The 24,859-nt window shown below is 29.2% G+C and overlaps 5 protein-coding genes across 9 annotated transcripts in view; 3 read left to right on the top strand and 2 right to left on the bottom strand.

Moving 5' to 3' along the window:
* LOC103579777 (uncharacterized) overlaps positions 1-1,292 on the top strand; it is a 64,538-nt gene extending 63,246 nt beyond the window's left edge. For all 4 annotated transcript variants that reach the window (XM_053742822.1, XM_053742825.1, XM_053742824.1 and 1 more), the window contains 2 exons: positions 55-241; positions 472-1,292. In XM_053742822.1, coding sequence (XP_053598797.1) covers positions 55-241; positions 472-710 — 426 coding nt within the window. In that variant the 3' untranslated portion in view covers positions 711-1,292. The remainder of the gene's footprint in view (positions 1-54; positions 242-471) is intronic.
* Positions 1,293-1,388: 96 nt separating this feature from the next.
* LOC103579776 (RNA-splicing ligase RtcB homolog) lies at positions 1,389-3,194 on the bottom strand. The gene is made up of 2 exons (XM_008561296.2): positions 3,003-3,194; positions 1,389-2,938 (listed from the first exon to the last, which is right to left on the bottom strand). Exons 1-2 carry the CDS (start codon positions 3,096-3,098, stop codon positions 1,514-1,516), a joined length of 1,521 nt encoding a protein of 506 aa, XP_008559518.1. The 5' UTR covers positions 3,099-3,194; the 3' UTR covers positions 1,389-1,513.
* A 4,025-nt stretch (positions 3,195-7,219) lies between these two features.
* On the top strand, positions 7,220-10,871 carry LOC103579775 (multiple inositol polyphosphate phosphatase 1). 2 transcript variants are annotated; one of them, XM_008561295.2, is made up of 7 exons: positions 7,220-7,531; positions 7,594-7,710; positions 7,759-7,901; positions 7,962-8,087; positions 8,161-8,305; positions 8,406-8,616; positions 8,747-10,871. In XM_008561295.2, exons 1-7 carry the CDS (start codon positions 7,363-7,365, stop codon positions 9,156-9,158), a joined length of 1,323 nt encoding a protein of 440 aa, XP_008559517.1. In that variant the 5' UTR covers positions 7,220-7,362; the 3' UTR covers positions 9,159-10,871. The 2 variants fall into 2 exon arrangements, with proteins under 2 accessions (XP_008559517.1, XP_008559516.1); XM_008561294.2 differs by having other exon boundaries at positions 7,594-7,901.
* A 520-nt stretch (positions 10,872-11,391) lies between these two features.
* The window catches only part of LOC103579774 (uncharacterized), a 30,644-nt gene continuing 17,176 nt past the window's right edge, over positions 11,392-24,859 (top strand). The window contains exon 1 of the mRNA XM_008561291.1: positions 11,392-11,812. Coding sequence (XP_008559513.1) covers positions 11,759-11,812 — 54 coding nt within the window. The 5' untranslated portion in view covers positions 11,392-11,758. The remainder of the gene's footprint in view (positions 11,813-24,859) is intronic.
* On the bottom strand, positions 15,782-16,612 carry LOC103579770 (uncharacterized). Its single transcript, XM_008561289.2, has 4 exons — positions 16,427-16,612; positions 16,134-16,205; positions 15,968-16,057; positions 15,782-15,871 (listed from the first exon to the last, which is right to left on the bottom strand). Exons 1-4 carry the CDS (start codon positions 16,433-16,435, stop codon positions 15,800-15,802), a joined length of 243 nt encoding a protein of 80 aa, XP_008559511.1. The 5' UTR covers positions 16,436-16,612; the 3' UTR covers positions 15,782-15,799.

Raw genomic sequence — 24,859 nt, 5'->3', positions numbered from 1 at the left:
ATAATTTGTCGAAGTGTTTAATTAAATTATTAATTATTGTTATTATAATTCTAGGTAAATTGTCGAGGCTACAATGCATTTGGACGTAAACGTCGAGATGTCGGTAATGATTACAATGACACATCTCTATCAGTTACTGAAGGATTTGATGGTCAACTCAGGGAAGAGATTACAATACAATCAAATTTGATACGAACACTTGAGAGACGAGAGGAAAGATATACTGCTGATCCTGCTGAATGTATGTATACTTTTATTTTACTTTAAATAATTCGTTAAAAAATTTAATAAATTTATTTTAGTAAAAAAAATTAACTACTCTCTGATTTGGCGCAAAATGGCCGATTTATTTAAAATATTTTACATAATTCTATTTACTATAAAAAGTAATAAATTGGCCATGAAAAAATGAACAATAATTTTTTTATGTCATATGGATACGATAATAAATAATAAATTTTTGAATTACAGCACCAGCAGCGCAGCGAGCTGAAGATATTTGCGTATCAATGGTCGGTTTCATAATAGCACTGGTAATAACAGCGCTGCTTGCTCTAGTAGCCGTCGCCATAGCCGTATCCTGCTGGCTCATGGCCTACAGACGTCAGCCAAAGACTGCCGGACCACTGCCACATCCTCCAGAGTTTCCAAACCCTCTTTTCACAACTGAATCTGTTGCTGAACCTTCACCCGACTATCACCTCTCATAATTCGCTAGTATTTAAAAAAAAAAAAACAAACAAACAAACAAATGTTTTTATACGAATTATTTTTAATATAACTATAACTATAACTATAAATATAAATATATAAATAATAATAATAATAATTACCAATTTAGAGGAATGCATTCCCGACCACTTCGTCCTCACTGGTCGGCAGTGTATTTCGGAACGCATTTCCTCCAGTGACTAATTAGATTTCTTATTTTATTTTATCTTTCACACGCTTTTATTTTTTGTTTAATACTGCGAAGGTGCTTAATTAGTTAAAAAAAAAAAAATTAATTATAAAAAGCGTGTTGGGGAATGATCGAATTTAGTAATTCATGGTGACGGTCTTCGTTCCACTATCTACTTATCTCGGAAAAGTTTTACTTTTCCCTCGTGTTTCTATCTCTAGTCAGTGGAGGACTTGTCTAATATATATATATAAATAAAGTAAATAAATAAATAATTATAGTAAAATAAGTAATTAAAAAATTTAATTATAAATATAAATAAATGTTACGGCGAATGTAATTCCTGTGCAAAGTCAAAATAGTCTAATAGCTTTTTCATAATAAAAATTAGACAAATTGTACATTACTTATAATAAAAAAAATATGAAAATAAATTAATAAATAATAAATAAATAAATAAATAATTTATTTAATAAAATAAAAAACATTATTATTAACAAATGATTTTATTTTATTGATGTTAAATAATTTACAGTTTTAAATTTAAGTATGACGTAGAAATTTTAACAAAAGTATATAAATAATGTACTGGGTAATTAATTTATTTATTAATTAGCCCTTGATTACAGCGATGGGTCGTAACTTTATGCATTTCTTTGATATTCCAGCAGCGTGACAGGTGTTGACGACGTCGGTAACGTTTTTGTATGACTCTGGAGCTTCTTCCATGACCAACTTAGGAGAAGCGATGCGAATTGAAATCCCCATGCTCTCCAATTTATTTAGCACGTCTTGGTAGTCAAGATTTCTCCGGGACTTGGCACGAGAAAGAGCTCGACCTGCGCCGTGACAAGTGGACCCAAAGGTTTCGCGCATTCCTTGATCGGTGCCGGTCAGTACGTAGCTGCAGGTGCCCATGGTCCCGCCGATGAGCACCGGCTGCCCTGTGAGCTGGTAGTCTACGGGTATGAGAGGATGATGAGGAGGAAAAGCGCGAGTTGAACCTTTCCTGTGAACCAGAAGTGTTTTCAGTTTCCCATCCACGAGATGTTCTTCAACTTTGGCGATGTTGTGAGACACGTCGTAGATTACGTGCATGTCCAGGTCGTCTGGAGCCATGCGGAACTGCTTGGCGAAGGCCTGGCGACTGAGGAAAGTCATGGAGCTGCGGTTCACCCAAGCGAAGTTTGCGGCTGCTGCCATAGATTTCAAATAATCTTGACCTTCTTGGGATTTAATGTGAGCGCAGGCCAGTTGTCGGTCATTTGTTTCGATATTGTCGCGTTTCATCGCCTTCTCCATGGCGACGAGGGCGTCAGTGGCTACTTGGTGGCCGAATCCACGGCTTCCTGAGTGAATCATCACGCAAACTTGACCTTTTTCTTCGATTCCCATTTTGCAGGCTGCTGATTTGTCGTAAATTTCATCAACTACTTGGATTTCTGCGTAGTGATTACCAGCGCCGAGTGTTCCCAGCTGGGGTAGCCCTCGTTTTTTAGCTCTGTCAGATACTTTTGATGGATCGGCATTCAACATACGCCCGTATTCCTCGCAATGTTCTTTGTCCTCAGCCCAACTGTAACCTTCGCGCAGTGACCAGTCCATTCCCATCTCCAGAGCTTCTTCTAGATCTTGTGCCTTCATGGGAATTATTCCTTTAGACCCGACACCGACAGGAATATGATCAAACATACTCTGTGCAATTTGTTCTTTAACTGGCGCGACATCTCGCTCCCATAAATTTGTTCTCAGCAAACGGACTCCGCAGTTGATGTCGAAACCTACTCCTCCAGGTGATACTATGGACTTTGGGTCGTCCATGTCAAAAGCTGCCATATTTCCAATTGCAAATCCATAACCTGAATGTACGTCCGGTAATCCAACGGATCTTCCAACAATTCCAGGCAAAGCTGCTACGTTTGCTATTTGTTTTACTCCGGGTAAAAAACCACCGACAGCTCCGGGTCGACAGGCATTACGTAGCTCCTCCAACATCAGTCTTTCTAGAGTATTATTTACATAGAAAACTCCTTCGACCTATAAAATAATTTATGAATAAGTACAAATTTTATTTATTTAATTGATAAATTATTTTTCTTACCTTCATATTCGGCTGGAAGCCTTTTTTTATTTTCCAACAATGATCATTTATTTTTTCTAAGTATTTTAACTCTTCTTCGTACTTTCTCACAACCATTTTAATTAATTATTATTTTTTATTATTATAATATATATGAAAATATATATGAAACTAATGTCAGTGCGATTACAAATAAATTCTGCCGGCTGTCAAAACTTTTAGGTTACAACTTTTATTTTTTTTAAACCTTTTTTACCTCGCGCGATAAAACCGCGGGAACTTTTTTTAAATTTGAATTCGCGGTATTATTTAAAATAAATTTAATATTTTTTTTTTCTTAATGTCATCAAATTTTCAATATAAATATATATATATATATATATATATATATATATATATATATATATATATTTACTTTTCATATATTTTTGTAAAATGGAAGTGGATTCCAATAAATAAAAAAAAAAAATAACGAAAATTACAAGTAAAAAATTTTTAGGGGAATTTTTTTTTCTTTTTTCAAATTTTCTATTGAACATTTTGCGTTCGTCTGTTTCCATCATTATAAATTTAATAGTTTTTTATATTTATATTTATATTTATTAAATTAACTAGGTCGGTTACACGCAATCATCAGACACGATTGTTTGTAAAAGAAATCGATCATTGATAAAAGTACATAGTGTAGATATTCAGCATAAAGTTATTTAATTGTACGTAATTATATTTATATAAGAATCTATTTAATTGCTTTAAGTGGTATTATATTGTTAGTTTTTTGAAATATTAATTATGAAGCATCAGAAAAACATGACAGCGCGCAATTATATATGGATTTATTTTTTTTTCAGCACAGAATGAAATTTTCATTCAAATCAAAGAAAGCAGTGAAAATATAAAACTTAAAAATGTTAGTCTATAAATTAATTAAAATAATAATATGTTTGTTATTTTTTGTTGCATTAACATCTGGATGGATCATAAAACCAGCGGAGAATAAATTTTCAAAGTTAACAGACACTGTGGTAAGACAATGTATATTTTACATAAATATATATGTATGTATTAGATTTTCTGATCAATATTTAATGTATTTTTGTTTAAAGGCGCGGGTATTCAAATTTTGCAATGACTTTAGAACGGTTGTAATTAATGGCGATGCGGATCGAAATGTAATTAAATCAATCCGTGATTTGGAGACTGCTGTTATTTTACAAAATTCATCAGCTGATTTGAAGTTAAAATTGAAAAACAAAGTTGACTTATTTGTCGTTGCTGCCCAAGATTCGGTTCTTACAAAAATTCTACATGTATTCAAACAGTCTCCGTGGTGGAATATCATGACACCATTTTTTGTACTGAGTGAAACTGAAAGTGGCTGCCTTAGCGCGAAAATTATTTTTAAAAAATTGTGGAAAATGGATTTATTGAAGTGTTATTTTATTTGTTTTGATTCGCAAGAAAAAGTATTTATTTATACTTTCAATCCGTATTCAAATTCTGCGCCTGCTCAGTGGGAAATTTTTGAGGAAGTAACAGAAGATTTTAATTACATGGCAATTTTTAGTCGACCATACGACAAAGGTAATTGTATATTTTTTATTTACAATAATAATAAAAATAAATATATCCAATTTTGTCTGACAGAATTTTACTATTTACCGAAAAAAAAAATATTTGAATTCCTGAATTTTTTAAAATTAATTTAATTTTTTATTAACAGAAAATATCTGCAGAGATTTCAATTTCGATCGAACAAAACGTCTTGACAAAGCAACGATAAATATCGCATGCTGTGTTCCTGAAACCAAATCTCACTTACTCGAAAACGCAACCGACAAAAGTAAAATCTACAAGCTTTCAAACCACGAATCGCGGTTAGTAAGTGCATTGAAAGTAGCATTCAATTCATCTGTAAAATTCGACTATGGATCAGCAGTTTCTGACGCGATTTCGGAACTCTCTGGTTTTTACAGCCTTCTAGAAAATAAAACGTCTGATTTCGCACTGTGTGTTAAGTCCCACAATCACTTATTCGGATTATCAGCAAGTTACACAGTCGTCTATTCCGGATTTTCAATTTTTTCAAACAATCGCGGTTTCCGTACACCTCTGGAAAAAATTTACAATTTTTACGGACCCTTAATGATCGCCGCAACAATTATTATTTCACTGATAACGTATTTTGTCATTTATAAATCTAATTATCCTCGAGGTCATGGATTTGCTGTCTTCGAAATAATTCGACTGTGGATCGCGACTTCTATTTATACCAAAATAAATACTCTGCCGCTTCGTATATTTTTTAGTGTAATTTTTATGTATTTTCTGATACTTCAAGCGACATTTCAAGGACATTTATCGAAATTTCTAACCAAATCCGAATTAAGAGACAATGCCGAATTATTAATTGATTTACACAGTAATTATTATGGGAAAATTTATGTCACTAAAGTCACTAAAGTATTTCTTGAAGACGAAAATCTGAAGTCAAAATCTTACGTCACCTCGATTTCAAAATGCGCTGATGGTGTTTTGAATGACAAATTTGGCGCATGCGTCACGAATTATTTGGGACTTTTATTACAATTTGAAAAGAGAAAATTATCTAAAGATGTTTTGAAAAATTATTATTTATCGAAACATTCTCTAAGAAATAGTTATTTAATTTTCGTAACTCGACGCGATTGGCCACTAAAAAAAAAACTTGATTACATTATCATGGTGCTGGAAAATACTGGAATTTTATTGAAATTAAATAGTAATTTAACTTCTAGTCTTGAATCTTCGTTGTTTCATAAAAAAATAGATACGGAATTCAAACCTATTAATTTGGAATCACTGCTATTTATTTTTTATTTTCTAATTATTGGACTTATATGTGCGAGCGTTTGTTTTATTATCGAAAAATATACAGCCAGGAACAATAATAATTTTAAAATTGTCAAAATTAACAAAAAAATTATTAATTAAAAAATGGAGCGAAATTTAAAAAAAATAAATTAAATATGTCGAAAATTGTAGAATGATTATTTGCTGGCAGAGTAATGAAGTCGACACATAAATTTTGATAATCTGGATAATAAAATTATTGATAATATGAGAATTTTGTTAAAATATTATTAAATATTTTTTATAGTTGACAGTGTCGATAATTTTAATTGTAATTATTTTAATTTATATTTGTATTAATAAAAAAACTATACCAACAAAATTTACTTGAAATTTTTTTTTATGATGAAAAATCGATGCGCGCATTTTTTTCAAATTTCATTATTTGAATTTATTTAAAATTCATAATGTCGCATGTCCGCTAGAGCTAGAGCATTTCCGAAATGTACCCAGACTATAAAATATATTCGGAATTTTTATTAATTATTCTCGTTACTTGCACAGTAAATTTAAATATTTAAAAAATAAATTATTAGAAACGGGAAAAATTTTAAATCGTTCGTCAAAAGAAAATGGCGGCAGAATATGATAGAAAAAAATTTTGAATATTAAAAAAAAACACTTGAGTGTTTGAACAAACCTTGGCGGAGAAATAATATGCAGAAGGGTGTCCTAATACACTTGGAGATTTGATTTAAATTGCTCCAAGTGTATTTCAGCTAAAAAAACGTCACTTAACTGCTATTTCCCACCAGACGATGCCAGATGAATTGGTTCAGGAACTGGGAAGATATCAGCATCAGCCATCAGCAACACCACACTAGCACTGAACACTCAACACTTTACACTACCACAGACACTTGGCATAATTTAAATTTTACAAACAGCACACAATTTAATTAAACAATAACTATGAGCAAAAAATTTTATGGATATTTACATGACGCCACTAGAATACTGGGTTTCGATTTAAACGCAAAAGAGGATCTGGACTACTACTGCCATGGTCGAGATGATGATACTGACTGACGCTATCGAATCGTCAGTTGATACAAAACAATCGATTTTGCGATTTATCGAACTTCCCAACTTTAGCAAAAATACGCTGAATACAGCAACGCGCAGTAGCGCCAATTTGGCGCGAAATTTCAAAATTGAAATTTAATCATTTTATTAAAAATTATTTGTGTCGATAATTATATTAATTGGGGTACATTCGCCAATGCAGTAATAAGTCATGACAGCCGAAAGATGGCGCGCGCAGTTTCAAAATGAACTGATATTTCGTTAAAAATTTTACTTTACCCACTGTTCAAATTTACCGCCCGATAGAATCAGCTGATCAACAATGAAAAAGTCTGTCTCTCGACCTTCAAAACTTTGAAAATAACCGTCGGGTTAGTAATTTATTTAACTACCTCAGATGTTTTAAAACTCGTCCATTATCTTAAATTATTCAGCGGCCTAAGTAACTGCCAGAAACATTAAAATGAATTACAAGTTTTTATTTATTTTTTTAAGTATGACATTTAGCATGACATTGTCTGTTGATAGTTTAAAATGTACTAGCAAAAGTGATGATTTTAATTGTCGCCTGACTTCGATGACTCCGTATCGTTACATCGCCAATTATGACGACAGTGAAATTAATTTCCCAGGTAATTTAATTGTTAAAATAAATTTATAATCATTAATAACTTATTTTAAATATTTGAATCAGGTTGCGAAGCTAAAAAAATGTGGCTGCTGATAAGACACGGGACTAGGTATCCAAGTAAAGGGGTATTGAACGAAATGGAACAACTTGTAGAATTGCGTGATAAAATTTTATTAAATTGTAATGCTGGTAATTGTAATCTGACAGATACACAATTAATTAATTTAGCTAATTGGAAATTTAGTATCGATAAAAATAAAGAAATGACATTGGCTGAAGAAGGAGGCGTTGAAATGCGAGGACTTGCTGAAAGATATCAATCAAGATTTCCTGAATTGATGCCTGATAAATATGACAATCGTACTTATAAAGTAATAAATATTATAATAATATCATTATCATTATTATTAATTATGGTTGATTTGTTTTAGTTTAAATTTACGTCAAAGCAAAGGACCAAAGAGAGCGCTGGTAATTTTACTGTAGGTTTATTTGGTAAAAATGGTAGTTTTGATGTTGAATATCCATTGGCTGAAGAAAAAGATCGTATATTAAGAGTATTTATTATTATTATTTTTTTAATAATTTATAATTAATCGCTGGTTATTTATTACAGTAATTAATTTACAGTTTTACAAAGCGTGTGATAAATGGCTACGAGATATTGATGATAATCCTGAAGCTTATTCAGAAGTTGAAAAATTTAAAGCTTCAGAAGTGATGACCAAGGCATTGAATGATTTATCTAGCCGTCTTGGTGTGACCATTGACTACGGTAATTATTTGTCTTAATTTAAATCTCTTGAGTAGTTCGAGTAATGAAATATATTTAGATTAATCTGGTATGATATTTGTATATATATATATATATATAGATAGAGCGAAATCAATTCGGTCAACGTGCGCATTCGAGACAGCTTGGCATGAGAATTCAAAATCTCCCTGGTGCGAGCTTTTATCGCCAGATGAATTTCAGATTATGGAATTCAGTCATGATCTTAAGTATTATTGGATTGATGGCTATGGGTATCCATTGACATATCAACATGCGTGTACTGCTATCGGAGACATGTTCAAATTTTTAGAGTAAGTACTTTTGTTTTATTTGCTTTTTTATTTAAAAATTAAAATTAAAATATTTTAATTAAAAATTATAAAATATTTATATGACATATATATGTAATAAAATATAACAAATATATATTATTTATTACAGGACTAATGATGGATTAAAAGTATCGGCTTACTTCACACACTCGGGAACACTTCTAAAAGTTTTATCTCTCTTGGGATTAGCTCGAGACCCCACCCCACTCGTTCATAACTCGTATAATTCATCCGAAGACAGATTATGGAGAGTAAGTCTCATCGATGCTTTCGCAAGCAATTTAGCGTTTATTTCCTACGAATGTAAGTCACCAGCACAAGAACCTGCTGAGGATGCGCAGACAAAAAAAGTATCCGTAAAAAATGACCTAAAAGAGCGGAGTATTTTATTAATGCATCAAGAACGTATCGTAAATCTCCCCGGTTGTCCAAAAGATTTTCCTTGTCCGCTGGCGGTGATGAGAAATAAATATCCCGACGAAGAAGATGAATGTGAGTTTGATAAAATGTGTAAGCTATGATTTGTGATTGATGCAAAGATTACAGCTGATCCAGCTCTTCGATAGCCCAATCAGTATTTTTTTCCCGCGCAATCATATCAAGAATTATTTCTTAGTACAATATTTTATTTAATCAGGAGTTTATTTTTTTAGCGGAGTGAATTCAGAGCGATCTGGATTTTTAAAATCCGCGTCCACTCCGAATCGGAGTTTTAATTTTTAAATAAAATCCTTCTAGGAGTAAATTTCACTCTGATCCGGAGTTTAAATTTAAAATAATGGAATTTCACTGTAATGTTTTAGCATTAGTATTAAATTACGTTCAATGTAATTGAGGGAAATGTAGATAAATAATTAATATCGTAGTTAGAAACATTATAGTTAGCGTTATATCAGGATGTTTGAGATAAAATGAGTGCGATGTCAGGAATTTAGGGGAAACAGTAAGAGGATCTGTAGGGAAGACGGAATCTCCGGAATGCTGGGATCAACTCGACCTCATCTGCCGTATAAACGCCTCAGGATGCATACCCTCTTGTTCTTAGCTCCTACCCAGTATCTTACACTGTACCAGGTCACAAGGATCATCTACTGGGCCGTGTAAATATAAACGGTAATTAAAGTCTTAAAGCCCAACCGAAATTAAACAGACCCGACCAAAAATAGTAATCAAGGTTACTCTGTGTGTGTGGGCTGTCTAATCCAAGATAAACATCTCGCGATTACGAATAAACCATTCATTTTAACTTTTATAACTTACCTGAGTTATGATTATTATTATTATTATTTTACCAGTGGGAATGTTATCTCTGTAATAAATGTTTATATCACACAATGGAAATATTTACTCTGCGAAAATTACATCCGTTGCTATAACGAAATTTCCCAGAATAAATATTTTAGTTGTCGTAATTAATTAAAAATTATTTTTATTATTTTAAAATACGTAAGTAACACTCGAGTGAGTTTGACACTTGAATAAATTTTATATTATGGCACTTAATATTTGCCATTATTTTAAATAATTATGTTTATTTTATATGATAATGGAAATTAAAAAATTTCAAGCCTAAATATGAAATTTTTTATTGGCCAAAATGTGACCAAATAAAGGCGGAAAATTAAATAGACCGAAAAATGGCTGACAATTAGGTCTGAAAAAAAACCGAAAATAGGCCGACTCAATTTGTCGGTCTGTTTATGAAGAATTATAAAATTTCCGAGTGTTTTCGGCCAAATTTCAGGTTTTTCCAATAAAATTTGTCAGTTTCAGTGAAACTTTGGTAAAATTTAGTCTTTTCAGGCCATTTCCGGCGAAATATTTTTACGGAAATAAATTCAATAGATTTCTGCAATAATGTAACTCGCGTTATTTGAAATTCCACGACATGTGCAATGACTTTGACATTTAATTTAAGAATCAATAAATGAAATTTAATTTATTTCGACACTTGATGTTTATTTCCACTTCGTAACTATAAAATAAAGTAAAGAAAATCAGTCATATAAACATCTAGTTTATCATCACTGGCATCAATCCATCAAGAGATTGACCGAAAAATTTTAAGATGCTCAATAATTCTGTCTTATTGACCGAATTTTTTTATAATCTTGATCTAAATATTTACTCGAAAAAATAAGTGTATTAAATATATGTTTCATCACCTCATACATATATTGTGTGATTAATGTTTTCCACAATTTATTTTTACACGAGTACTTTTAAATAAAATGTTAACGATAACAATTTAATAAAAATTTTAATTGAATTATTTTGTTAGGTTTTTTAATTGATAATTTATTTATTTATTTTTGTTTTTAATTTAAGATTTATAAATAAATTCGTAAAGGAAATAAATGTCCAGATGTTATGTGATGAATAAAAGAATTCACGATGGGTTTACACTGGAATTCTATTGCCCTGATTTTCTGCATTTACGGTCAAAGCAATAGTATTACTAGTAGTCGTAGTAGTAGTAGTAGTAGTATTAGAAGTAGTAGTAGTACAGAGTCAGAGACACCCCAGTGAAGATAAATTACTTGGATGCTCAGTACACACGATATAATACAAAACGAGACGAAAGAAATACAGCATTTAACTTCCTTTAACTATTTCATTTAATTTCTTTCTCTTTCTTTATCTTTTCCAATCCACTTTTATTATCTTACTTTAAATTTCTATTTTAGCTCTTTTATAACTCTCTTTAACTGGAGATCTTTATGTTTTTTGTTCGGTTTATTATTTCAGCATACTGCGGTGTGGTTTATATCGATGGTAGCCGTAAATCTTCAAATGTATTCCAGATTTTGCATTTACGTGAAAACATTCAACACGCAATATTCATCAGCAATAACCAGTGATGCAGCGACCGTTGGAGATGAATGTATTTAAATTCTTATAAAGCTGTAAAAATTTTTTTTCTGTCATTCTATGGCTTCGTGCTTATGGATCAACACCACAACTAATTTATTTCCTCAAGTGTCGCGGTTTTGAAAGCTCCTTTTATGAGTGACTGATAAATCCATCAATCTCGAGAGTTTGTCCTTGACGTCCTAAAAATGTGTGTAGCTTAGAGTGACTTTGATTGATGTCAGATGTTTAGTACACAAGTTTGGTGATCATGCCTCCGGTTGCCAGAAATTCAAGAGACGTCTTGCAATCTCGCACCCCTAAGGTAAAGTTTTTTTTTTTTTTATTTATTATTTATGTTGTATGAAAATAAAATTATGAATTTTACTGAGTATTTTCATAAAAAAATTACGATTAAGAAAATTGTTTGCTCTTACATAAATTTTTGAACAAATGTCAATGTTCTGATTCTACTCCACTTTCTGTGCTTCCGCTCTAGTTTTGATAAAATGTTTTGGGTGAGTGAATGTAAGAATTTGGTCGATATTCTATATAACTTTTGCCCCAGAAACTTGGAAAGATAGAAAAACATTCGGTTAGTTAATAAAAACTAGCGAGTTTGGAAACGCTTTTTTTTATTTTTAAGTCGAAGCTCTGCTCTACTTTTCACGAATATTCTAGATGACTAAATTTGTGATTTATTTCATGTGATTTTTCTTTTAAAATATTTTTTTTTTAAATCTTTGATAGTAAATAGACAGTACTGATAAAAATTGAAAGAGAAATTAAAAGATTTTAATAAATAATAAATAAATAATTATTTGATTCCAATATTTAAAATATTTTTGATAATAAAATTTCATTTTTTATAAATTTTTAATTTTACTATAAACATAATTCGTGAAAAAAATTTTGAATTCACTAAAAATATGAAGAACTTTTTTTTATTAATTTAAAAAATTCAAATTTCTTAATAAAAAAAAAAAACAAAAAGATTTCAAAATGTCAATTTAAGAATCTCAGTAAAATTTAAAAGTTTCTAGATTTTGTTAAGAATTTAAAAATAAATCGGCCTAATAAATTTTTCAATACTAAGATTAAAAATTAATGATTTCAATTTAAAATTTAATTTAATCATTCAACAGAATCAACATGAGTGACAATGCAATTAACTTCGTCAGAGATCTATATAAACGTACATACATTTATATGAATATGTATATACAATAATTATATATATATAATATATTATTAAACATCACGTGTCTACCATCATCTGCGCGTTCATTATACTCAAACAAGAGATCAATTTTGAATACATGACTGACGTGATTTTCCTCCCTCGAGACTTATTTACGCGAGCGCGCTTTTATTCCATTGATAATTTATGGTAATTATTTTCGGACTGCCGCTTGCATTACATCAGTAAATACTTAAAACTCAAAACTAAATGTTACAATTACAAAATACGATTATTAAACAGTACAAACTTTGTTGTTGCGCGTTTGAATATTTGAAATGTCAAACTTTACACTTTAGTTTAACTAAAATTAATTAAAATTTTATTTTTAAAAATATAACAATACATCTAGATGGATATGAATATGTATAAAATATTAGTGCATATATATTATATCATGAATTTGCGTTATAATTATAATGAGGACATATTTATGCGTGTCGTCCTTAATTTCTCTGCTGGATTCCGTGGTAGCTTTCCACACATGACGTTTAATTAATTAATAATTCCTCCAATGGGCTAACATGATTATCAATCATTATCTTTTATTAATATATCACTCATCACATATTTAATTTATCACTATTTTTTTTTTTTTTTTTTTTTTTTTTTATAAGAAATAATTCATATTTATTTTAATAGTTGATTATTATTTTTTTAATCAAAAATTTCAGGCTGGTAACTTTTGAAGTGGTCACGCTAAAAGATTAAATGAAACCTGTTTGAATGTAATCGATTTATGAAAACCGAGTGTTTACTTGATCGCGTGATTGTTTGCCTTTTTATAATTTTATATGTGAATCGATATATGTTTACTTTCAACTCATGCAACAATTTTTCACTAACTTCACTTTAAATCGATTCCATGCAGTATATATAGATATATACATATAAGTGTATGCAAGCAGTAACAATAAATGTAATTAATTTCTAAAATTTACATCTGATTAATTAATAGACGCGATTAATTTAATTATTTATTAATTAATTAATTATCAAAAATATTACTTTGTAAAAATTTTGAAAAAAAAAAAAAAAACTTATTTACTCCGTACTCGGAAAAATTTTTGAAAAAACTCTGAAACTCCAAATGAATTCGAATTTAAATAAAAAATCATTGGAAATTGACTTCCAATTTTTGACATCATAATGCATAGATTTTGGAAAAGAATGTTAACTACAAAAAGACGCACATTTGCAGATTCACCTAGAGGCTATTTAATGAATTAGGAAATGAACTGATACGAAATTGTACTGCGATAACTAAATACGTTGCAACTGTACCAGCAATCTGAAAAAAAATGTTTTAAAAAATCTATAAAATGAAAACTGAGTTTAATTTAATTCACCATTGCTAGAAGAGTACGATCCAGTGGAATAAGATCACAGACGGTGAATTCGACAGTCAAATGCCAGAGGTTACTTGAAAATTTCGCAAACTGTAATCAGAAAAATTGATCTTATTGCAAAATTAAATTCATTAATTAGTGATGTCATTAGAATATCAAGTATTACTTTATCTTTGATTTTTTCATCGGCTGCATATCGATCCATAAGTAAATTTATAATTCTAGCGGTTTTTTTGTTCTGAAAATAATGAAAATGCAAAAGTAAATAAATTTTTATCATTTGTGATAATTTAATGATGTCGCATACCTGTTTCATTGTTTTTGTGACCTGAGTTGCCAATACTGTGAACAAAAAACTACTCCATGAAAAAAAAACTGCACATAAATGGATTTTAATGTCGACCTTTTCTATTTGAATTAACACTAAAATTGCGTAATATAAATTAAATAAATTTCTAACGACGAAAACGATAATGACAATCAACATGACAAGTCCATAAAAGTTAGCAATATTTTCAGACATTTCACATAACTCGACGTATGCGCGTTTAATTTTTCCAATATCATCAAGAACTGACACACGCGATAGCGATATTTTGCTTTCAGAAGTTCCCAGTTTAAAAAGTGTTGAATTAATACTTTTGAATCGTGTTTTTATCATATTTAGTAACATTGCATACTGTATTATCACAAAACTACCGATAAAGTATGAAAAACTTATGATGAATACTTTTTTCAATGACATGTAATAAATTTCCCTCATTATTATTATGCAAAACGCCAACACAAAATTTATTGTCAATATTAAACAATTGGTAAAATTATTTTCTGCTTTATAATCCGCACACTTATGCAATTGTTTATCCAGATTTTCGAACCGATTGAGAACATTTATCAGCAATTTTTGCCGAAAAATATAAATAAATGGTATTATACTTGTACACAGTAATAAAACGAATGAAAGTTTTAGTTGCGCTATTTTTAATGTCAGGCGGGAATCAACTTGCACCGGTAATACATCGTATATTATATAAATATTCAATGAAACAACAACTAAAACTAATAAAATATTATAACACGATCCTGCGTATGAAAAAGTTGATTTTAAATTTTTATTTTCGACTTTTTGAATTTTATTAAATAATCCGGTCTCCATTTTCCACGGCAATAATCCTATTATTTTGAACCAAATGTATAACATAAATGTCAAATAACGGTAACACACTGAATTATATCTTTTGAAATTAAATTCTTCCTTCAACTTGTCAAATTTTATTCGTCCCATTATTTTGTTCATATTTTATTGGAAAAATATAATAAACCGTGTTTATTTTGCAGTGTCGCAATTATGACTGATGGATACCGCGAGAATGTTTTCCAATTTAGTACCTGGCTTTTAGTTTATCGCGTGATAATTGCCGCCTTTTTTTTTCATTTGCAATACTATTGACACTCTGTTTAAAAGCTGCGGTCAAGGCTGGAAATGAACACATTTTCCAATTTCTTTTTTATTAAATTTTATACTATTGTTAATGACAATTTAGATTTCTTAAAATCAATAACAAGCACAAATACCGAAGAATACGTCAATTACAATTTAGTTAATGTACACACGAACTTTTGAATAATTAAATAATAGATCGAATAGAAATATTTCTAATTCTATAAAATATCTATTAAGCACACGACACGCAGTAATAAAAAACTGTAATCAATTTTTATTTTATGAATCTTTAGGCATATTAAGAGCAAATTGTATGCTAATAATAAGATATGTTGCAATTGTGCCGGTAATCTGAAAAAAAAAAAAAAAAAAAAAAAAAAACATTAACTAGAAAAAATTTTTCAGATAATTATAGAATAGGAAATAAAAATAATCAATTTGACTCACGATTCCTAGAAGAGTACGGTCTAAAGGTATAATATCGCAAGCAGTTATTTCAATCTTCAAACTTCGGAGGTCACTCGAAAATTTCGATAACTGAAATTTAAAAATTATTTCTTATTTAAATTCAGTACATAAATTATCAACATCAATACAGTATCAATTTTTTTACTTTAGTTTTTATTCTCTCATCCATTGGATTCTGATCCGTTAGTAAATTTATTGTTCTCCCTAATTTTTTACTCTGAAAACAAACAATTTTCAAATTTTTAAAAATTCACTTGATAAATCGTTACTTGAGTTCTCAAAGGTCGTGATCCGAAAATTTGAATGAATTTTTTTTTTATAAAAATAAAATTTTTAGCATCATTCATTATCTTTTAAAATATTCCAAGTAAAAAGAAGTAGGAATTAAATTTTCAAAACGCTCGCGATTTCTAGATTTATTTTATAAAATTTCCATACCTGTTTCATTATTTTGGTGACACTTGAAGTTAACACAATGAACAGAAAAATAATCCATAGCAAACGTGTTATATCTACTGGCCATTCAATATGCAGAGTTAGTACGCTAAATAATGACAAAATAATAAGGTATACAGTAATAATAGTTATTGCAGCGAAACAGAAAATGGCAATCAAAATGGGAACTCCGTAAAAATTTCCAATATCTTGACACATTTCCCACAGCTCCATGTAAGCATACTTAAGATTTTCAATATCATTAAAAAATGATTGACGGGACAGTACTTTATGTGTCACAAATGACACTTGTGGCTGAGTTGCCTTGGATTTAAACTCAACCAATCTCGAAATAGCCAAATTGATACTTTTGAATCTTTTTTCGAGTCTATTAATAATCATCGCGTACTGTACTATTATCCCACCACTAATTACTGTTGACAAATTTTGAAAAAATACTCTGCTCGCTGGATAATAAAACAAACTCATTATAATTATTAAGCAATAAGTGGTGAACAAATTGATAACAAATATAAAATCATTGACATGATTTTTTTTAATTTCATAATTTGCGCACTTGTTTAACACTCGGTCGACATTTTTGAATCGATCGTTAACACTTATGAATTTTTTTTGTCTAATTATGTAAATAAGTGGTATTAAACTTGCGCATAGTATTGTTATGAATGTCAATTTAAGTATCACTGATAGTAATGGTGATTTATCACTAGCCGCAGCTAATAATTTACCAAGTATTCTATAAAAACCAAATGTAATCATTCCCAAAGACAATAAAATATTGTAACTCGATCCAATGTAAGAAATATTTAATTCGTAATTTCGATTCTTATTTTTATGGTTTTTGGAAGTGATTCCGGTGTCCATTGCCCAAGGCGACAGTCCAATTATTTTGAAAAATATGTGTTGAATATGTATGTATAAGTCGTGTCGAATATAACTATTTTTTTTTACCGCAACCCAATTTCTACCTTCCATTGTTTGATTCATTTTTTACGTCATCAAAAGAATCAGACCGATTTTTGATGTCTACTTTGTGGTGTCACGATTCTTACTGATGAGCAGCACGAGAATGTTGTTTGTTTCTGTATCTAGATTTAACTTTTTTCTGTAATTATTGTTATTTTTCTTTCAATCTTCACTAGTGTGCTGATAGTTTTAGTAAACTAGTCTGTAAGTCGCGTGCAAGATTAATAACAATTCTCTTTTCTGTATATATTTCTTTTTTATCTTTAATCATGCTATGAATCATTATATCTAATGATGATCAATAAATTTATTTTCCTGCCCAAAAGTAATGTAAAGAAAAAAAAATGGACAATATATTAGACAATATCGAATGATATTAATATTAAGGGTATAATACTTTGTCTTATAATTTTTTTCCTAGTCAATTAATTTTTTTTTTTGTGATAATAAATTACTATTTTATTTAATCATCAACTGAACAATTACTCACGTCGATAAAAAAATAATTAAGTGGTGAATTATTAAAAATATAATTGTTCAATCCATGTAGTGAAGATAATAATGATAACAGACAAGGGCACATGCACAAGAAGATTTATTTAATATTCGAATTTAAATATTTATGATAATGCGCACTAATAATAAATCACTAGTAATATTAGTATTGATTTAAGTGTCGAAGTAAAAAAATAGACGCACATTTGCATAGACAATAAACCGGTTAATAAAATTTGAATTGATTAATTAGTTGATGGGTCATCATAAAATTGTATGACAATCACTAAATACGTTCCGATTGTACCGGCGATCTGAAAAAAATTAAGGTTTGAAATATTAGATAGATAAATCTATGATTAAAAAATTGAAATTGCTTACAACTGCTAGAAGAGTGCGATCCAGTGGTAAAATTTCGCAGGCGGTGAATTCAACGGCCAGATACCAAAGATCGTTAGAAAATTTCACTAACTATAATCAGAAAAATTAAATTAGTTCGGAAATTAATCATGAATTATTTCGGAAATTGGTCATGAATTATTGAAGTAGTTTTAATTACTTTTTTCTTTATTTCATCATCCATTTCATATCGATCGGTAATCAAATTTATAATCCTAGAAGTTTTTCTATTCTGAAAATATTTAAAAAAATATCGCGTTACTAAAACCATAAGGGCGTATCTCAAAATATACGCCCTTTTGGTTCTGCAGAACCAAAAGGGCGTATAAAAAAACTTTCTTGCTTCAATCAATGTAAAAATGTTGACAACATTAGAATCTATTGAAAAAACGAAAGAAATTTTTTTTTTGTTTTACGCCTTTTTGGTTTTAAGAAAAAATTTTTTTAAAATCATAAGGGCGTATCCTGTTTTTTCGATTTATTATCAATTATAGGTAAGAGTAAGAAAAAAAATTGCCAGCGTAATAAAAATTATCACTCCACAATTTAATTTATATGAACAAATATTTATTTAAGTGAAAAAACAAATAAAAAATAGAGAAAAAATAAATTCATCAGGGTATTAGTCCTATACCATCTCCATCGTCAGAATCATCTGTAGCTAAGAGTATGAAAAAAATTTTTTAATTTTTTTTAGAACATAACTTGACAATAATAAAAAAATTTATAAACTATTATCATCGCTGAAAATTAATCTTTAATAATATTGATAACATTTTTGTGGGACGGTGCCTGATGCACAAAAATGATTTAGGTCATTAAACTTGCTTTGATATATTGGTATTCTAGAGCCATAACAATTCTCAAGAACAACGGTAATTGATTTTTGAAAATAAAAAGAAAAAAAAACAGGAAACAGAAAATGAAACTTTGATTGAAAAATGAAAAAATGCACCTTTGAAAAATTGAACAATCTAAATGTGCATTTTTTTAATTTGATTAAATTAAATTTCACAGCACTCATAGAATTTAGAATTTTTTCGTTCCCGAATTATACATATTTTTTACATTAATTGTTGAATTAAAAAAATTGTGACAAACTTAAGATTCGATCAAAATTAAATAAAGAAATTTGGTTTTTTATTCAAATAAATATTTGTTCAGATAAATCAAGTTGTGGAGTGATAATTCTTATTACCCTTGCAATTTTTTTTCTTACTCTGACCTATAATTAATAATAAACCGAAAAAATAGGATACGCCCTTATGACTTTAAAAAAATTTTTGCTTAAAACCAAAAGGGCGTAAAACAAAAAAAATTTTTTTTTCGTTTTTTCCATAGATTTTAATGTTTTCAATATTTTTACATTGATTGGAGCAAAAAAAAAAATTTTATACGCCCTTTTGGTTCTGCAGAACCAAAAGGGCGTATATTTTGAGATACGCCCTTTTGGTTTTAGTAACGCGATATATAAATAAATAAATTTTAATAAATTGAAATTAAAGTGTGGTATCAATAAGATAAAGAGACGATTTAAAACGTCACCCGAAATCTAAAATTGGGGTTGAACCATGTCATGTACTATATTTTCCATATTACCTGCATTGAAACTGGAAAGTTTAAAGTCTGGCAGTCGAAACGGGTGAAATTCTGACTGATAGCATGGTAAAAAAAATTATGCAGTATTAATTCTCTAATAAAAAAATACTGATCAGTTTCTGCTGACAAAATCGAATTGATGCAAAATTTGCTTGTCTTGACTGTCAAAACTGCCATTGAAAATCGCAGTTTCAATGCGAGTGTTGCGAAAAATATAATTACATACCTGCTTTATTATTGTTGTGACGTTAGCAGTTAATACCATAAATAAGAAAATATTTCTTGCTAAAAACGCTCCACTCTGACATATTTTTATGTCTAATTCTTCTTTGCCAATAAATACCAAAACTGCCGAGTACAAGTTCATTATATCTCTCGAACATAAAATAATAATAACAATCAATATGGGTATTCCATAAAAACTTGCAGTATCGACACATACTTCACATAATTCCACATACGCTCGTTTAATCACGGCAATGTCACTAATAACTGATTCACGTGATAGCGATATTTTGCTTTCCGAAGTCCCCAGTTTCAAAAGTGTTGAATTAATACTTTTGAATCGTGTTTTTATTATATTCAGAAACATTGCGTACTGTACGATCACGAAAGTACCAATTTGGTATGGAAAACTTACAATTAGTGCCGTTTCCAGTGACTTGAAATAAAATTGCCTTATTAATAATATGCAACAAGTCATGATTAAATTGACAGTAAATATCACACTATTGCTATTATTAATTTCCAGTTTATAATCCGCGCATTTATTTAATTTTTTGTCCAAATTTTTCAGTCGTGTGTTAACACCAATTAGCAAATTTTGACGAATAATATAGTAAAGTGGTATTAAATTTATGCACAATGTTGAAATTAATGAAAGTTCTATTGCTATCATGTTTATTGTCGGAAGCGAAGTAATTTCTATTGATGATATTAAATTTCCAATGTGACAATTCAATGCAATTATAAGAAAAAATAACAAGACATTATAACATGATCCGGCGTGTGAAAAATCACATTCAAAAATTCCATTTTCAACCCTACCGGTTTTGCAGAATATTCCGGCCGTTTTCACGCTCCATGGCAACAATCCAATTATTTTTAAAAATACTTGTTGAATAAATTGAAAATATCGATAACACACTGAATCATCTTGACAATAATTACAATTTTTTTTTGATTTTTTCAAACTTGTTCCTTCCATTATTCGCTTTATGTATCACAGCTATGTGTTTACTTTGCAGCGTCACGATTGCTAATAATCGATAGCACGAGAAAAATAATTAAGTGGTTTATTATTAAAAGTATAATTGTTCAATGCATATATATGAAGATAATAATGATAACAAACAAGGGCACACGGACAAGAACACTATTTAATATTTAGATTTTTCAATACATGGAAATGTGGACTATCAGCAAATCGAATGTGATGAGTAAATGTTGAAACCACACGATATTATTATTGATTTTGAATTCAAAACAAAAAATATGCAAACCAATTTAGGAAAATTTAAATGACTAATTAGAAGATGAGCGCGCAGAAAACTGCACAACAATCACCAAATAGGTTGCGATTGTACCTGTTATCTGAAAAAAAATTTAAAGTTAAAAATATTGTTTTTGAATACATCGATGGAACAAAAATTGAATTATCTTACAACTGCTAGAAGAGTACGGTCCAGTGGTATGATATCACAAGCTGTGAATTCAACATTCAAAAACCAAAGATCGCTGATAAATTTCGCCAACTATAATAAGAAAAATAAATTTTGCAACAAAATTCAACTAATCAATTACCCAAGTCATTAAATTATCAAATTTATCTACTTTTTCTTTTATTTCATCATCCATTGCATATCGATCCATGATTAAACTAATGGTTGTAGCCGTTTTTTCATTCTGAAAATGTTGATAGTGAACAAATAAAGAAATTTTTATCGCCACTTAGGTCTGAAATCGGCTCGACCGGCAAAGCGACATTGAAACTCGTAATTTGAATACAGGTTATATAAAAAATATCATTACATACCTGTTTTATAATTTTTGTGACATTAGTCGTTAACACCATAAACAAGAATATATTTCTTATGAAAAATAGTCCAATCTGATATGTTCTGATATCAAATTCTCCATGTTCTATTAATGCCGAAATTATTAGGTATAGATTGAATATATCTCTCATAGATAAAATAATAATGGCAATTAATGTAGGTATTCCATAAAAATTTGCAGTATCGTCACATATTTCACATAATTCCACATACGCTCGTTTAATCACGACAATGTCTTCAATAACTGATTTACGTGATGGCAATATTTTACTTTTGGAAGTCTCCATTTTTGAAAGTGTTGAATTAATACTTTTGAATCGTGTCTTTATAATGTTCAGAAACATTGCGTACTGTATGATCACAAAACTACCAATTAGGTATGGCAAACTTACAATTAGTACTGTTTTCAATGAATCATAAATAAATTTCCTTATCATTAATATGCAAAAAGTCATGATTAAATTGACAGTAAATATCACACTATTGCTATTATTATTTTCTAGTTTATAATCTGCGCACTTATTTAATTTTTTGTCCAAATTTTTCAGTCGTGTGTTAACACCAATTAGCAAATTTTGACGAATAATATAGTAAAGTGGTATTAAATTTATGCACACTGTTGAAATTAATGAAAGTTTAATTAATATTATGTTTATTGTTGAAAGGGAAGTAGTTTCTATTGATGATATGAAATTTCCAATGTAAATATTCAATGCAACCAATATAAAAAATAACAAGACATTATAACATGATCCGGCGTGTGAAAAATCACATTCGAAAATTCCATTTTCAACCCTACCGGTTTTGCAGAATATTCCGGCCGTTTTCACGCTCCATGGCAACAATCCAATTATTTTTAAAAATACTTGTTGAATAAATTGAAAATATCGATAACACACCGAATCTTCTTGAATACAAGTATAATTTTTTTTTGGTATTTTCAAATTTATTCCTTTCATTATTGACTTTATATTTAAATTGATGTTTACTTTGCAGTGCCGCGATTGCTACTAATGAGAAGCACGACAATGTTTGAATTCTTATCTAGATTTAACTTCTCTGTAATTATCGTATTTTTTTCTATTTTTTATTTTTTAACACTAGTACAGTATTTTAATATTTTTTTTACGTATATTACAGTTAATTTTTTTGACAACAGATCAAAAATTTTAAATCGATTGAATAAAGAATTAAACACTCAAACATCAAATTTTGACAAAATTTAAAATTCACAATAAAATTATTTTTTTAAAAATAATGCATGAATTTAGTATTGAGAAAATTACAGATTATATTAATTAGACAAACAACACACTTATAAATTTATAATTATTTTTCAGATTTTGCATTAAGACCAAACTGTACGCCAATAATGAGATAAGTTGCCATTGTACCGATAATCTAAAATAAACATGAGAAAAAATTTTTTTTTAATAATAATTGAATACAAAGTAAAAACAATAAATTTAACTCACAATCGCTAGAAGAGTACGATCTAGAGGAATAATCTCGCAAGCCGTTAATTCAATTTTCAAATTCCAAAGATCACTGGAAAATTTCGATAACTAAAATTCAAAAATTATTTATTATTTCAATTAAATACATAAATTATCGATATTATTTAACCAGAAATTTAATTTACTTTAATTTTTATTTTCTCATCCATTGAATGCTGGTCCGTAAGAAAATTAATCGTTTTTCCCAGTATTGTATTCTGAAAAAAAAACAATGCCCAAATTAAAAAAAAATTCATTTGATAAATCGTCTGTCGATTTGAATTTTTTACAATTTCCCGGTAAAATTAAAAAAATAAGGGTTTATGTTATCAAGTCGGCATACCTGCTTTATTGTTTTAGTGACAATAGTAGTAAACGTTGTAAATATAAACGAAGTCCACAATAAACGGATCGTATCCACCTGCCATACATGCTGTATAATAGATACTCTGAATATAGACATTACTACAAAGTATTTAGTGGATATAGCTCGTAAACCAAAACAAAAAATGGCAATTAAAATGGGTATTCCATAAAAATTAGCAACATCTTGACACATTTCTCTCAACTCCATAAAAGCTAATTTCAGATTGTCAATGTCATTAAAAATAGATTCACGTAAAAGTAATTGTTGTGTCACGGATGATATTCGCATTCGATCTTCATTATATTTTAGCGTAAATGATTTCAAAACAGTTGAATTGATACTTTTGAACCTGATGTTAATTTTATTAAGCAGCATTGAATATTGTATTATTAAAATACCACTAATTACTGTTGGTAAATTTTGAAAAAATGTGCTTATTGATGGAAAGTAGCACAGATCCATTATTATTACACCGGCAATTGTTAATAAAAAATTTATGACAAATATAACGTGATTAGTATTATCCTTAATCTTTTGATAGCATGCGCACTTGTTTAATACTCTGTCGACATTTTTGAATCGGTTGTTAACACTGATTAGTCCTTTTTGAAAAAATATATAAATAAGTGGAATAAAACTTGTACAGAGTAATGTAAAATATAAAAATTCTATTACAGTTGATACTAATAGTGACTTAAAAAGACTCGATTCTATCAGTTTTCCGAATAGATTATAAAGGCTTAATATAGAAAGAGCTAAAAATAACAAAATATTATAAAATGATCCGATGTATGAAAAATTCCACTGGAAATTTTGATTTCCAACTTTGCGGGTTCTGTTGAATATTTCAGAAAAGTTTATTGCCCATGGTGCCAATCCGAATATTTTCAAAAAAATGTATTGAAAAATTAGAAAATATCTATAGTACACTGAATCGCCTTGACTATAATTAGAATTATTTTTGGACTGATTCAAATTTTGTCTTTCCATTATTCGGTTCATATTTATTCCGTTAATTATCAGACCGGTGTTAACT

Source organism: Microplitis demolitor, chromosome 2 (genome assembly GCF_026212275.2).
Source record: "Microplitis demolitor isolate Queensland-Clemson2020A chromosome 2, iyMicDemo2.1a, whole genome shotgun sequence".
NCBI lineage: Eukaryota > Metazoa > Arthropoda > Insecta > Hymenoptera > Braconidae > Microplitis > Microplitis demolitor.
Note: the sequence above shows the minus strand (reverse complement) of the source record. Positions and strands in the feature narration are given on the sequence as shown.

Coding starts and splice junctions, on each gene's coding strand:
- LOC103579776 (XM_008561296.2), bottom strand. CDS start 3,098: ATGGTTGTGAGAAAGTACGAAGAAGAGTTAAAATACTTAGAAAAAATA. Junction 2,939..3,002: donor GCTTCCAGCCGAATATGAAG/GTAAGAAAAATA, acceptor ATTATTTTATAG/GTCGAAGGAGTTTTCTATGT.
- LOC103579775 (XM_008561294.2), top strand. CDS start 7,363: ATGAATTACAAGTTTTTATTTATTTTTTTAAGTATGACATTTAGCATG. Junction 8,306..8,405: donor TGGTGTGACCATTGACTACG/GTAATTATTTGT, acceptor ATATATATATAG/ATAGAGCGAAATCAATTCGG. Junction 8,617..8,746: donor GACATGTTCAAATTTTTAGA/GTAAGTACTTTT, acceptor TATTTATTACAG/GACTAATGATGGATTAAAAG.
- LOC103579770 (XM_008561289.2), bottom strand. Junction 16,058..16,133: donor ATGAGAGAATAAAAACTAAA/GTAAAAAAATTG, acceptor TTTAAATTTCAG/TTATCGAAATTTTCGAGTGA. Junction 15,872..15,967: donor ACCGTACTCTTCTAGGAATC/GTGAGTCAAATT, acceptor TTTTTTTTTCAG/ATTACCGGCACAATTGCAAC.